Here is a 15,439-nt window from a genome sequence, read left to right on the forward strand (position 1 = left end):
GTGAGGGGCATCGAAGCCCCTCCACCGTGCAACGTCAACGTCACGTCATCGCCTCGTAGAAACGGGGCATCAAAGCCCGCCTCGCTATGGTTTAATGCCCCTTGGGCTCCCCCAATATATATATGCATATACTAGAAGAGTGTCCGCGCGATGCAGCGGGAAACACATATTTTGGTAATCATGTAACAAATTCATGGGTGTTCATTATTCCATAAATTGTGAGACCTCAATTTCATTTCACGGTTAAAACCGGGGCTGACCGTACATATTGAAATGTTAATTATTTACTTATTTAGTATTATATATGTTTTATAATATATATTAGATATAGTTAAACAAAGTTTTATTTGATATGAGTAAACTCGTCTATTACAACTTTAGTTTAGCCCAATTTCCAGTATGATTTTTTGTAATCTTTGTTCTTGACTTCTTGTTATGAATTCACATTCTATTTATTTTAATAAGATTTATCATTTATGTGAATAAAGTTATCTTTATTCATACTATGATTATCTTAAGTAACATATTAGTTGGTGCTTAGTTTGAAGTGAAGGTATAGGCAGATTAATAATTCTTATTTTAAACTCAATTTATTAACGAAGCACAAACTATATCGGAACATAATCGTTGGTAATTGTTCGGCCTAGTTGGGTTTTAATTTTAAACAGTTCAGTTTTGGTTTTCGATGACGGAAAAAAACGTGTAAAGTTGGCTCATGGTTTAATTTAAAGCCATCAAAACCGAACCACAAACACCTATGCATAAAATGTTTTTTTTACTTCGAAAACTATAGCAATATCATACTCAAATTAAAGATAATAAAATGCTCGTTTTTATGATGCCATTTATTTTAAAAAATATTAACATATGAAAAAGTTATAAACGTTTAAAAATCGTGGGGGTAATTGGGTTAAAAGTGAAAATAAAAGAATATATAAGTAAAATATTAAGAACCAATGTTGTAAGTTTAGGGGATGAAAACTGTAAATATTTTGATGAAATTTCAAATACAGATTTGATGTTATAATGACATTTTTGCCCCTATTAAATGTTGCACCTAATGCATTAAATATTGTAAATTACTTAAAATATGCGTCTTAATTTGCTCATCAGTTGTATATTATATATAGTATAGATATGTATGTGTGTATGTGAGAGAGGAAGAAAGAGAGGGCCCACTACCCTTCCTTCCGCACCGGTCGCCCCAACCACGCAACTCCCCTCCGCGCCCCCACCGACGGCGCCCCGCGGCGGTGTTCCACGTCCTTCGCGCCCTCCAAATGACGCCCATAGCAAGTAGCCTAATGGATTAGGATTAGAGAGATAAGTGGAACAAAAAATTAAAAAAATAAGAAAGATTTGTAGTGAAAAAAACCCTCAAAAAAATTAATAAAAAAAAATCATAACTCAAAATTTTAATAAATAATAAAAAGGTAAAAAGAAAGCAATAATGTTTCTTCCAACTTTCTCGTTCTAAAAAAACAATGTCGAGGAAAAAATATCATTGCCTTTTTATTTATCAATGTGTTTTTTGTTTATTTTCGTCATTGATTGTATCTTTTTTCTTGATATTGTATAATATGTTACTCAACATTGTGTTATATTTTGTTCGGCATTGTGCTATATTTTGCGATTTATTGTGTCTTTTTTTATTTATAATTGTGTCCTTTGTTAATTTTCATCATTGTGTCTTTTCGTCGTTTTTTTTAACGGGAATGACAGGGGAAACATTTTGGCTTTTAAAATTTTTTTCATTTTTTATTTATATTTTGAGTTATAATTTTTTTATTATTATTTCTTATTTTTTAGGGTTTTTGCCACAAATATTTTTTATACTTCTCATTTTTGTCTCCCATTGTATTTTAAGTTTACCCTAGACGTCTAGACTCAAAAGCTGTTTTACAAATTAATAATCCTTTATACCAAACCGTGAAAAAGGATACTTTCCTAGCTAGTTTTATCATCTTATTGGCATTTGACGAATTTAATTTGATCTACCATAACTCATGTATGAAACATGCATTTATGATACCATGTTACTTGGATTTTCCTCTCCATCCTAAAAGAGTAAAAGGGAAATGTGGTCCTCAAGCTTTCATTCTACCAACTTTTATGACTAATCGTATTCTGCTTTAATTTCATGTCACCTTGCATCAATTTACACTAACGAAAGTCAAGTTCAAATCATTTGATGTGATGTATGTTATGATGGCATTTCATCCTACATATGACAACTATAGAGGCAGGGTAGTAAAACTACCTGCGGATCCCTAACTTAACTCGCGGATCGTCAATAAACATCCGCAAGAAGAACATGTGGACTAAAACACTTGCAGTCATAACAAAACCAGCAAAGTCACCCACGATTCCAAAGACACGCTTCGCGGGTCTCCATCGCAACCCGCGGATTACCAATGAGCATCCGCGGGAGGAGCCTGCAAACAACACAAGGGACTCATCACGCATGTGATCCCCACGTGATATGGAGGAGCAGTTGTAACGAACTATTTCTAGAAGATTCCCCCAATACCCCCTGATAGCGACATTGACCAATGCAGAGATGACACCTTGACACGTAATGGCCATCCCACGACGTGCACAGATAATGGCTGTCCCATAAACGGGTCTAGGCTGTCAAATCCAATAAAGGCTCAACACGTGTCCATTCAGGTGAAAGAGGAATATTACGATAGTGACAACTCCACCAGTCACCTTCCCCCACCTTCGGCTATAAATACCAAGATCTACTTTAGGTATTCATTCACTCCCACACGCCTTACGCAATTACTTGTATTCGTATCGATTATTCCGATCAATACAGTCACTTATTCTCACGCCGGAGGGTGGTTACGGGAAGACCTTCCACCGTGTCCTTCCCGTGACGAGACTCACGGTGTTCTGTTTTGCAGGCATTTAGCTTGGACCTGACCTCGTCATTACTCGGTAGATTCACATCTGGAGTAAACGTAAGTTCGGACTATCCAGTTCGGACTTGTGTTTCTTCAGCAACCACTATCACATTATAACCTGGCCAATATATTTCACAAGGTCATGTGTTCCTTCATTTAAGAATATGTTTCTCATTAGGAAGTTACAATATAATTACTAAACAACCACAATTACAATTTCTGACATGAACTTGGGCCACGGGTCACCCAAAACATTTTGATTAGGACAGATAATTAGATTAATTAATAAAAATCTTAAGATATAACTAATTAAGCTTGATGTGTTAAACCATGGAATCCAAGGCCATGATGGTGCTTAGGTTCATCGGATGCATGTATTTCTCGGAACCGGTGTAAATTGTTTCAACGATGATCTTGTTTGCACGTTCAGTTGGATGAAACGGATCCCAGAACACATACAAGTCTCTATTGGGACAGATATTTGATGTCGGGTTACAAATCCCAACTCCATTATACGGTCCTTGTCCGCAACATGCCACTTTTGATGTTATGAAACCTAATTAAAAAACCAACAATGTTAAACTCATAAGCAAGCGACATAGTACATATGTGAGCCTCATGTTTGCAACTCACCAAAGGCTCTAGGATCATTGATGAAGTCATTTTGCATATGCATTGCGTTGACCGCGACAAAGTGATCTGACCCGAGCTCTTGGTTGAGACCTTGGATCATTTGCACTAGTTGGGGGTTGAATAAGGCTGCAGCTTGTTGTGGCTCATATGCACATTGCCCGTTTGCTGCCCTCGCGGCTAGTTGGGATGGCACACATCCTAATGGCCCCGATCCTGTCACTAGGATTCGTCTAGCTCCCAAATTGAATAGTTCCTGTAATAAATTTTGCCATTAGTTAGTAATTATACATCAGGATAATCACCAAAATGACCATCTTGGCCAATGAGTTTAACAAAATTGTTCTTTTTTTCTTTTAAATTCCAAACAGTATGACAAGTCTCCACATCGTATTTTAATTTTGGCAGAACAGATTTCATTGTTGGCGCAATAGATCCACTCTCTTGCGGCAGTTAAAAATCTATTACGCCATGACAAAACAAAATTTGTTGCGCCGACGCAACAAAGTGTGAGATGTTAAATATTATGTATATACGCGTTCATTGTTTAAGAAAGTTGAGGTTTTACAAATAATATTTTTGTGAAAGAAAAAAATCATAGCTATTAATTAAATTTTATTGGTCAAAATGGTTATTTTTATTATTTTCTCTTAAACATAGTGTATTTGCGTGTCCAATGGTCAAGTATAACTCAACATAAATAGCTTTCGATATACATATTACCATAAGGATCTTGCGATACTCGGTGATAATGTATTTGGTAAACTGAGGAATGGTGTATTGCAGCCTTCTCGCGGTAATAGGTGCCAAGAAGTAGTTGTTAACATAATCGTTGCCTCCGAGTGTGATGAGAACCAGAGCCTGGTTCACGAGCTGGTGAGCCTGGTCCGGACCAATCAATGCACTTACTCTAGATTGGTAGGCTTGAAAATTTCGTAGTTGTTGAGATATCCTTATAATACTTGCCTGCCCAAAAACAGTTAAAAGGACGTCACATTATTGAGTGAGTGCATTTAAAGTTTATATGAGCGAAGGTCAAAATCACCCTTACCTTTTTTTATGAGATTATTGTATGCTTGAATTGGAACTTAATTAATTATCACGTAATGTCGTATTGGGTATCATTTAAAGTTTAAACATTCATTTATTTGAGGCCATATTTCTTTAACGATGAAAGAAGCATGCAACAGAATTCTGCAGCCTTGTGGTCATTTATTTGAGGCCATATTTCTCTAATGATCAAAGTCAAAGGTCAACATCTGTTAGATGTCCTTTTGTCTTTTGAGTTTTGATAAATATCACTATTTTCAGGATCGGAGTACACAAAATACATGATAACCAGTCCGGTTTTGTGTATTTTAATTGCTTTTATTTGAGCCGGTTGGCTATAGGTAGACCTAGTTGGTTAGGCCGAATTTCATAATTATCTTAATTTTTTTCTAAAATATCATTTTGGTGATCTATCTAGTATGTTACACTTTATATTGTGTCTATTTACAACGTTACATTGTATGTGTGTATCAATATTGTAAGCACATAAAAAAATAAATTAATGTACTGTTATAGTTTATTTAATATGTATATATTTATTTATAATTATTTATGATGTTATCTCGTTTTTTTAAATCGGTTAAACCAGCGAACCGATAAGGCCTGTCCGATTATGAAAGCATTGATACTTTTGTATTTCCATGGTGAATTTCATGTAAAAGTTGAATAAAAAAAATAACTTACAAACTGAATTCCGGTGTCATTTAGTATTCCGATCCCGGCGGAAGCAAAATTTGCTCCGACCAATAACTTGTTTCCGGTCAACTTCGGGCTTAAGTACGGCAAAGTGGGTTCCGCCCCAATCTTTTGACCTACAAAAACAAAAGTTATAATATTTCAATATAAGTATATAACCATAATGACTTGTGTTACATATGCCAAAAGCATAATGTGACAAAAGTCACAAAAATACAAATTTAACATAAATAGCTTACTAATAAGATCGGGGATGTTAAGTCCATTTGAGAACCTGCCCGTGGGTCGATGGGTCGGGTAATCAATGCCATAAGGTGGCGAGTCGGCTCGTGCACTAGTTAGAAGGTAGTTGTTGTTGCCATTGTCAACTAACGAGTCACCAAACACGAAGAAAGCACGGGCTCCATGAGCCTTTGGCAAGGCTACAAGTCGTAGAACCGTTAGGACGGCAGCTAGAGGCAGAAGTGTGGTGGTGTTAGAGGAGAAGTAGGAGTATGTAGCCATGTTTTGGTGGTGAAGATAGTGGTTAGTGGTGGTGCTTTATACAGGAGTTTGTGGAGTGCATGGGTGTAAGTGTTTCTTTAGTTAGGTGAGGTCTATTGTTCTAATAAATGTGGGCTGGAAAGGTTAAGTGTGAAAGGAAAGCCAAGTTCATTTGGCTAAATATTATGACAAATGACAATCCATGATATATGAATCAAAATAATTATTGTACTTATATGATCTTTTCTAATTTACATGGAGGTTTGTAAAGAAAGCTATGCCGTATTTATATTTGAAACAACGGAATCACACACGGTCAATATCTATACTACGTGTTCATGATGGGACTAAAATTTATAACCTCTTGGGAACGAGTCAGTCTCAGGGTGGTTCGTGGGACAACAAAAACAAGTTAAGGCTTTAGGTCATACTTAATTAAGGCTTCCAAGTCCAAAAAAATATTATATATAGATATATTATAATGGTTAAATTAAATTCAAAGTAATGTATTGGTTTGGTGGCAGACTTGGTTTTTACTAAAGTATAGGTTATGAGTTCAAAACTTGTAATAAACGATTTTTTTTTAACAATTGTCATGAAAATGCAATAAAATCTTGTTTTGACTTAGGCCTCCACATTCATTGAGCCGACCCCGTAAGTCACATTATATTAAACCTGGATATTATTGAGCCAAATGTTGGAGTTAATTCCCGAACTGAGTTATGGGTTGGGAAGGAGGGGCCTCTTCGAGCTAATGAATCGATCTCATTAATTAATTAATTATTATAATTAGAGATAATTATCTATTTTATTTATTAGATAGGGATGAAATTTTATTGTAATTAGAGATAATTATCGATCTCATAAATAAATAGGAGTTTGTGTTTTGCTCGAATTGTAATCGAGCCTCTATATAACCCCAAAGAATTCATGTAAGGATTATTGGAGAATTGATCAAGTTTTGAGTTATTTTCTTGATTAATAAAGTTGGTGAGTTATGCCAAAGTATTTTCCGAGTTTAGTTCGTGTTCGATTAACCAATCCCAATTCACCTCCCGTGAATTGGTATCAGAGCAAGGATCGAATAACCCCAAGATTGTAGGAGGAGCAGACCAAGAACAACCGGGTTTGTGTTCGAGCGGCAAGATGAGGGTTGAAGATCGAACAGAAGGGATTTGTTCGGGTCTGTGTGGTTCCAGCAGGTTTCGCATGCTCCTGTTCAAGTACGGCAGGCGCGGGATTTGTTGTTCAAGAACTAGGGTTTGGTTCTACAGCGGGCTAAAGACTGTTCGGCGGCTAGTATTGGATTTGTGAGTTTGTAGCAAGCAAACGAATTTTGTGTTTTTGTGATTAAATATTTAAAAGAAAGTAGTCACAAAAGTCAAACGGGTTCGATTCTGAAAGTTGTTTGGGGCTGATTTGTTTGTGTTTGTTCCAACGGGCTGAAGCAAGGGAGTTCGAAACCATTAAGTGTTTACCGACGGAAGAAAAAAAGGACGTCAATGACAGGTGACGAAGAAAGACCGATAATCTAACCCAAAGCGACCGGGGGGATATCACTGCAGGTTACAAAGCTAAACGGAACAAATTACATCACATGGGCGACTGTGGTGGAAGCAATTTTGGACGATCAAGGGTTATGGGAAATCGTTCAACCAGAAGAGGGTGCGGCTATTGATGCGAAGAAGAATAAAACGGTAAGGTCGTTTTTGTTTCAAGTGGTGGAAGGTGATATTCTTCTTCAAATTGTTCAATACAAGAATGCACGAGAAATATGGGCGGCTTTGAAGGCACAATATGTTGGGGCCAGGCGAGTCCAAAAGGCTCGACTCCTAACGTTGAAAAGTGAATTTGAGAAACTCAAGATGGCGGAAAACGAGACTGTTGATCAGTTTGCAGGAAAAATAACCGGTATGGTTTCAAAGGCAGCGGGTCTTGGTTACATATTCGAGCAAGATGTTTTGGTGAAAAAGTTACTCGACACGGTTCCAGACAAATACTTCAACCTAGTAGCCTCAATCGAGTAAACTGTTGATCTTGATAGTATAAGGTTTGAAGATGCTGTAGGAAGACTTAAGGCGTTTGAGGAACATCTACGAGGAAGAGGGCGTGCTTCTGAGTCTCAAAGTCAGTTACTTTTCAATCGATCAGAAAGTAGTTACAAAGGTAAATCGTATGATCAGTCCGGTAGCCGAGGTAGAGGTGGGCCGAGTTCATGGGAACTTGGAAGAGGCCGGGGAAACCGGAGGACAAGGATTGTACCAAACCGAAGGATGGGTAAGAGAAAGGAAAGACTGCTCCCAGATTAAGTGTTTTTGGTGTGACGAGATGGGACACTTCGCGTCCTCGTGTCCGGAACGAAGACGAGCAAACCAGGAAGCAAATCTGGCTGAAACGAAAGAACAAGCCGATAGTGATCCGGCTGGTTATTTAAATCTTCACGAGACAGTTACTTAAACGAAGAACGAGTTAACCCGAAAAGGCTTGAAGCCGAGAAAGTGGAGGAAGGCACTTGGTATCTCGACAACGGAGCGTCGAACCACATGACAGGTAACCAATCGTATTTTTCCGAACTCAACAAAAATATAACGGGTAAGATAAAATTCGGGGACGGGTCGTGTGTTGATATATGTGGTAAAAGGAAGATTTTATTAAAATCAAAAATCGGAGATGATCGGGTTTTATCCGATGTTTATTTTATACCAAGTTTGAAAGATAATGTAATAAGTCTCGGTTAAGCAACGGAGAACGGGTGTGATGTCCGTATGAAGGAGAATTATTTGCTATTGTATGATGGCGGGGGTAAACTTATGATGAAGGCATTTCGAACGAGAAACCGGTTATACACGATTAAATTAACAGTGGGAGTTCCGGGTTATGTTAAGAATTCCACGCCGATTCAGAAGAAGTTAAACGATTCGGGAACAAAAGATGATCAAGGAAAACTGTTGTTCGCTCGATTAGATGACAAGAATCGCAACCAAAGGAGCGGTTATGCGAGTTCTTGCGGCTGAGGGAATGGTCCGGGACATAGTCATAAAAGAGGTCCAAGAGGTGAAGACCAAGACGGTGAAGACCAATATGGTTGTGAAAGCCGAGAAGGTCAAGATCGTGGGCCAAATCAAAAGGAACAGAAGAGACATGTTCGAAGTTAAAGGTCCACTTATTCAGGTTCAGAAATTAAGGGGGTGATTGTTAGAGTTAATTCCCGAACCGAGATGTGGGTCGGGAAGGTGGGGCCGGTTCGAGCTAATGAGTCGATCTCATTAATTAATTAATTATTATAATTAGAGATAATTATCTATTTTATTTATTAGGTAGAGATGAAATTTTATTTAATAGATAAATAAAAGTTTGTGTTTTGCTCTAATTGAAATCGAGTCTCTATATAACCCCAAAGAATTCATGTAAGGGTTATTGGAGAATTGATCAAGTTTTGAGTTATTTTATTGATTAATAAAATTGGTGAGTTGTGTCAAAGTATTCTCCGACTTTAGTTCGTGTTTGATTAACCAATTCCAATTCACCTCCATTTACCAAAGGCCCTAATTTGTTAGGCTGTATAAATTATCGAGGATTTAAAAGATATTAAATACAAAGTTGCCAACTACAAGCTCGTTTTGTTTGTTGTTAAAAAAAACAAACTCAATTTGTACAAATCACAAAATCCACGTAAACTTTTAATATGTAAAGAACACATTACTTTTAAGTACTAAGCTTAATTTAAAGAACGCATTAGTTCTAAGTACACTACTTCTAAGTACTAAGCTTAATGTCATTAATAAAAACATGAAATATATCTTTTAAAAAGATATAAACATACTTTTTATTTAGTTACTTTTTTTTGTACTTTTCTCTACATAAATAAATGCCTCCAAAGGTCACAAAATTACCCATGGTGCTTGAACAGTGCCTCTACTTTCCATTTGCATGTTTATACTGACGTCGAAAACCCATTTCTCCGGTTTGTTAAAAGCCACTTAATACGCTATCTATTATCATAATTGACATCTTTCATCATTTAATTTAAGAGCTATGAGTCATAACCAAAGCCCATCACCACTTTGGTGGGTGGTTATGGAGATTTTCTTCATGAGTACCGCGAAGAGAAGATAGGCGGGTTTTCGCGTAGTGCGACTGAAGAAACACTAAGTGACCCGGTACAGATTATAGATAATCTGGGGGTTAAGTAATGTTTCCCACGGATGAGGTCTAGCTGAGAAGGCTGTTCTTCAGGAGACCTGCAAAACAAACACCGTAAGCTCGTCACTGAGAAGGGGGGAGTTCCTCCTTGTGACCACCCTCCGGCGTGAGAATCAGACTAGGTTGCTCTGAATATAAGTGTATATTAAGAGATTGCTAGATAACTGGATAGCAGATGATCTTACCATTCCAAGATATTGGAGTATTTATAGCCGAAGGTAGGTTTCCAAGAAGGTACAGCCGGCTGAATAGTATTCCTGTTCAACCAACAATGGACTATGCACAGGCCATACTGGTTGGTGGGTAGGTTACGGCCAACAGTAACAAAGTCGGCTGCACTATTCCACCAACTGTAGATTATGCACGTCCCACTTACTGTGGATTGTACGCAGGCCATGCTGGTTGGTGAATAGGTTACGGCCAACAGTAACACTATTCCACCAACTGTAGGCCGCGCATGCTCCTCAGTAAGGGTTGGTGAGTAGGCAGCGGCTAATAGTGACAAACAGTACTAGAGGGTGCTCCTCCTCGCCCTGTTGTCGATGAGCTGTCACCCTGTGATTGGCTCATGGGCTGTTCTGGTCAGATCGTCTGTCCTATCCATACCTTGGTAGGTATGGTACAAAAGATCTTTCAGAATCAGACTGGCTCATTTAGGCGGGATTGTTCCCGCCTTGCTCATTCCTTCATGTGACTACTGAAGTAGCTAGTGTCTTGTGCGTGTAGCCCTGCTGTCTGCGGGTAGCCTTCCCTGATGGCTTGTATCCGCAACTGCGGGAACAGGCGGGGTACTTCACCATTGGGAGGCTTTCCCTGCGTGTTCAGCTTATGTACTGCGCGTAAGATCCTATGAGCATGGTGGGTCCTGCGGGAGCAGATGGCCTTTGCGCAGACGTCCCTGTTCAAGGTGAGTCTTGCGGGACCAACTGGTCTCTGCTGGGACCTACCTCTTCAAGTCCCCCCAGTCCAATGTTCTTCTCCTGAATGTTTAATAAAGTGAGGTGAACTTTTGGACTTTAAGCAAGGGGTTTTGAAAAGGGTTTCTAGTTTTAAGGTTCTCCGTGGGGATTCTTCCCGCGGGTTTCCTAATGTCACTTGCAAAAATTCCCGATTTTTTTGCTTGATCTTTGGGTATGATGCGGGTAGGTATGTAACCTTCTCGCAAGTCAGGAGCGTTGAGTCTCACTTGTGTGGATTCTCCTTGAGGTTTTAGTGGTTTTGAACATAGTGATCAATTATGTTTAAACCACCAATTCCATCCTGGAGCCTCAAACAATGTATTTCTCTACGTTCCCGCTATGCGGGGATGTTATTTCCGTTTCCACAAGCATTGCCCAGAAGATCCTTCCTGGTTGCAATTCCCTGCCGGGCGCTAGGTATGTGAAGGGTTTTGCCTTAACACTGTACCCGCGCTCGTCTTACGGTTACTTTACTTTCAAGGTACTCCTGGCGTCAATTCCCTGCGGGTGCTAGGTACGTGAAGGGTTTTGCCTTAACACTGTATCCGCACCCGTCTTATAGTTACTTTGTTGCCGGGGTATTCTTGGCTTCAATTCCCTGCGGGTGCTAGGTATGTGGAAGGTTTTGCCTTAACACTGTACCCGCATCCGTCTTATGGTTACTTGGTTGCCAAGGTAAGGGGTATTTCCCCGCTTACCTTTGAATCTTTTTGAATTTTGAATTTTGAAATTCGAAAGGTTGGTGAGGATAAGAACAGTCCAAACATCTGAAACGTCGTGTGACGGTTTCTTCTGACTGTGTCAGGACGTGCAGGAAGTTATGGTGACGTGACAGAACATGGTCATTCCAGTCGCTTTTTCAGGCGCGTGGGCATGATTTTTCGGGCGCGTGGCCGCGAAATTACTGGCACACGTCCTTTCAACAGCTGTTGCCAGCTTGCTTTTTGCCACGTGTCATAGTTTCATTGCACCTTTGATTTCTCTCTCCTCCGCATTAAATTCACCGCATTAATTGCGATTACTATATAAAGGGGGAGAGGGTTATTTGCAATTCACACTTTTCACTCTTCTTCTTCTTCTTAGTGATTTCCGGCAAATACTCCCCTTTTTCAGGCAAGCATTTTCCCGAAATCACTCTTCTTTCTGCAAAAATGTCCTCTCGTGATGCTGAAGCTATAGCTGACGACAGGGGTACTGCTGGTGAGTGCCAGTGTGCTCTGCCCGGCGATCAGTACCAGTATGTTGTCAGGAAGTTCATGCTCGATCATCTCGAGCCTGAGTTTCCTGAATCCCACCAGACCGTGTACGATGCCCCCAGTGGCAAGATCGGGGTTTATGCTGCATTTTTTGTCTATGGGAATCTTAGATTCCCATTGACAAAATTTGTTTACCGTGTCCTTGAGAGGCACGGTGTCCATTTGACCGAGCTGCACCCCATGGCGATCGCCAAGATTCGCCATTTTGAGTGGGTGTGCCGGATTTTGGGCATCGAGCCCCATGTGGACCGCCTGATGACCTTCTATACCTGGAGGTGCATCCAAGGGTGGTACACCCTGACGACCCGTATTAAGGGTCTGAAGATTTGCGACACCGAGCGCAGTCTTCGCGCGTGGAAGCAGGAATTCTTCTACATTTCTGCCCGCGCCATCCCCCTTGCCATGAAGTTTAAAAATGGCCAAGCGATACCGAGCCTTCACGCCCCCAACTACCAGGAGGCGGAATGGTTTTTGAAGATATCCCGGATCCAATCTCCGGTTTACCGGTTTGCGGAGTCCGGGATGGTCATGTTAGGGATGAGCCGGGTGTGGAAAGATGCATCTCTGGTTCCCATCCTCCTCGAATACGGTTTGAACTCTATTCCCTATGGTATGTCTTGTTTTTCTTTTTTGATACAAGTTTGTCTTCTAACTGTTTCTTTTCTTTCAGAGGGAAATGATTTGGAGTCGCTTCTGTTTCCGCGGGAAGCCGACGGTCCCGCGCGGATGGGTACTCGTGCTTTGGACGAGGGCGAGTTGCCCATCCTGGAGCAAACAGCGGATCGGTTTGTGGAGGTCTATCCGCTGGGCCACGAGATCCTGAGCCACCGGCGGCCAGGTAAGGCGATATTCTTTCCTCAACCCCTTAATGCTGTACCCGCTGTTGGAATTCTTGACCTGTCTTCTTCTGAGGAATCCTCAGATGCTCCTCCATTGGTGCGGAAGAAGAAAGCTGCTGCCGGCGGGAAAGGGAAGGAGAAGGCCTCCACGGCTGGTCCGGTGGTTCTATCTGACTCGGAGTCAGATAGTGAAGAGGTGGCGGGGAAGCCCGGTGGTGAGAAGACCACTGTTCTGGAGGCTACGACCGTTACCTCCGGAGAACCAACGAAGACGACGGTGACCGGTACCAAGAGGCCGGCTCCATCGGGTTCCTCCCCGCCCGTCCGTACGTTCAGGGTCAAGAAAACCCGTAAGTACAAACATAATGTCTTTGCAGATTTATTACTTCTTAAATTTATCTCACTTTCTTCTTTGTGCAGGCGTGGATGTTGACGCATTCCGGGGTGAAGCGCAGGGGAGTACCTCCCCGCCAATGACGGTAGGCTCGGTCAGCCTTCCTGAGGCGTCGACCCAGGCGCCTGCGCCTGCATCCGCTGGTCCAGTTGCTCGTTCCTTTGAGCCAACTGTTCCGGCCGAGATGACGTCACCGCCGGCCGTGAGTGCGATTTTTACAGCATCCTTCACGGAGCCGGCGGTTACTGCTGCTGCTGAGGGGGCGGCGACCGCGGCGGCGACCACAACGGCGACCACGGCGGCTACCACCATGCCCGCGCCACCGGCACCTACGGCCGGACCATCAGGTACGCGCAGGGCTTCCCGCCGATCTTTGCCCCCTTCCCGTCTGCCTGACCTGTTGGATGGATTTCCTTTAGGTTCAGGTGATGGGTTTGGCGGCTATCGGCCTGTCATTGACCCTACAGGTGCGTAGGGTTCCTTTCTTTTTCCCTTATGTTTTTTATCTTTTCCTTACTGCCTTTGTTTCTTTTGCAGTGTCGGATTCCAATGAAGTGTATGTTCCGCGATGGAACATACGCCGAGGAACAACCATTCGTACCCCTGTGGAGTGCGTGGACTGGGCTCGCCACGCTGCTCCTCATGGTGCGTTGGGGGAAGCCATGGCTAGCTACCAGGAGGGTAGGCTAACCAATGAGCTTCGGGTTCTCCAAGCCCGGATGCAGCCGCGCGTCGAGCTGCTTTGTCGTGAAAACGACAAGTTGAAAGCAGCTCGCGCCAAGGACGTATCTGAGGCGCGTGCTCTCCGGGAGGAGAACCAACAGCTGGCGGCAGCTGCCGCCGACAAGGAGAAGGCCTTCAAGGCCCTCGAGGTTGAAGTTCAGGCGCGACTCGAGGCCCGCTCCAAGGCTGCCCAAGCTGTGAATGAACAGCTTCGGCTGGCCAGGGAGACTGCGCGAAACGCAACCGAGAGGGCTGCCAAGGCTGAAGCCATTGCTGAGCCTTTGCGTGTGGAGAATGAGGAGCTCAAGGCCAAATTAGAGGCTCTCCAACGCGCTCATGATGCCTTGGCAATGGAAGATGCCAAGAAACTCCAGGAAATCTTGGATCAAAGAGGGGTGCTTGACCACACCGAGCGGAAGCTTAAGGGCGTCGAAGAGGCTGCCGCAAAGGAAGTTTTACTTGCCAACCTTAACAAGAGCGAAGCCGAACGCGCCCATAACGAAGCTCAAGCTGCCCTCCAATGGCTTCTTCGAGAAGCGTTGCCTCAGGTATGTTTAACTTTATCTTCTCGCTTTTCTTTTGTAAGAAAAGGTTTTAATACTTGTATTTTTTCTTTGTAGGTTGTGCGTCGGGTCTTTTCAGAGACCTCTTACGATGATGCTATGACCGCAGCCCTCAACGCTTCTCATGAGGATGGGGAAAAGGCCGGCTTCCTGCTTGGTCTAGGGTTTGTTGAGAAAGGCGTCCCGCCTTCCAACTTCCCTTTGTTCGATGTGGATACCGAAGCCATTTATGACCAAGCATTGAACCAATACGCCGCCTTCCCGCATCCAGTGGTGGAAAAGGTGGACGAAGTAGCTGCTGCTGATGATGGGTTAGCTGTCCTCAAAGCGTTCCTCGAACCACCCCGTTCTTCTGACGGAGCGGGTCCAAGTGGAAGCGGCCCTGAAGCTTGATCCTGAAGATCCCTTTCCATTGCTAAGATAGACTTGTATAGATTTACTCTTTCAGGCGGGTAGTAACCCGGCCATTCTTGTAATATATCATTGAAATATAAATCTTTTTGCGGATAAGATTGTTATTTCCTTTGGATTCCTTGCTTTATAAGCTCATGACTTAGTTTAAGTTAGCAATTTTCCAAGTTTTTTAGAATAAGTTAACCTGTTGAACGTGGTTGATGATGGGTTAAAGTTTCGCTTCCTCCTTCGTGATTGTGCGGGTAGAACCGTCACTTGCACTTGGTAGGATGGCTAAATTTTAACCGTCATCTGACCTGCGTGTAGGTTTTCCTCATTTT

General features: G+C 42.0%; 1 protein-coding gene across 1 annotated transcript; it reads right to left on the bottom strand.

The window, feature by feature from the left end:
* Positions 1-3,232: 3,232 nt before the first annotated feature.
* LOC143551915 (GDSL esterase/lipase LTL1-like) lies at positions 3,233-5,837 on the bottom strand. The gene is made up of 5 exons (XM_077042258.1): positions 5,525-5,837; positions 5,274-5,401; positions 4,263-4,505; positions 3,543-3,795; positions 3,233-3,465 (listed from the first exon to the last, which is right to left on the bottom strand). The coding sequence occupies exons 1-5, from the start codon at positions 5,787-5,789 to the stop codon at positions 3,233-3,235; spliced, it is 1,122 nt and encodes a 373-aa protein (XP_076898373.1). The 5' UTR covers positions 5,790-5,837.
* Positions 5,838-15,439: the final 9,602 nt, after the last annotated feature.

This window comes from Bidens hawaiensis, unplaced genomic scaffold, assembly GCF_021521415.1.
Source record: "Bidens hawaiensis isolate Kalapana, Puna unplaced genomic scaffold, B.hawaiensis_p1.1 tig00016744_1, whole genome shotgun sequence".
NCBI lineage: Eukaryota > Viridiplantae > Streptophyta > Magnoliopsida > Asterales > Asteraceae > Bidens > Bidens hawaiensis.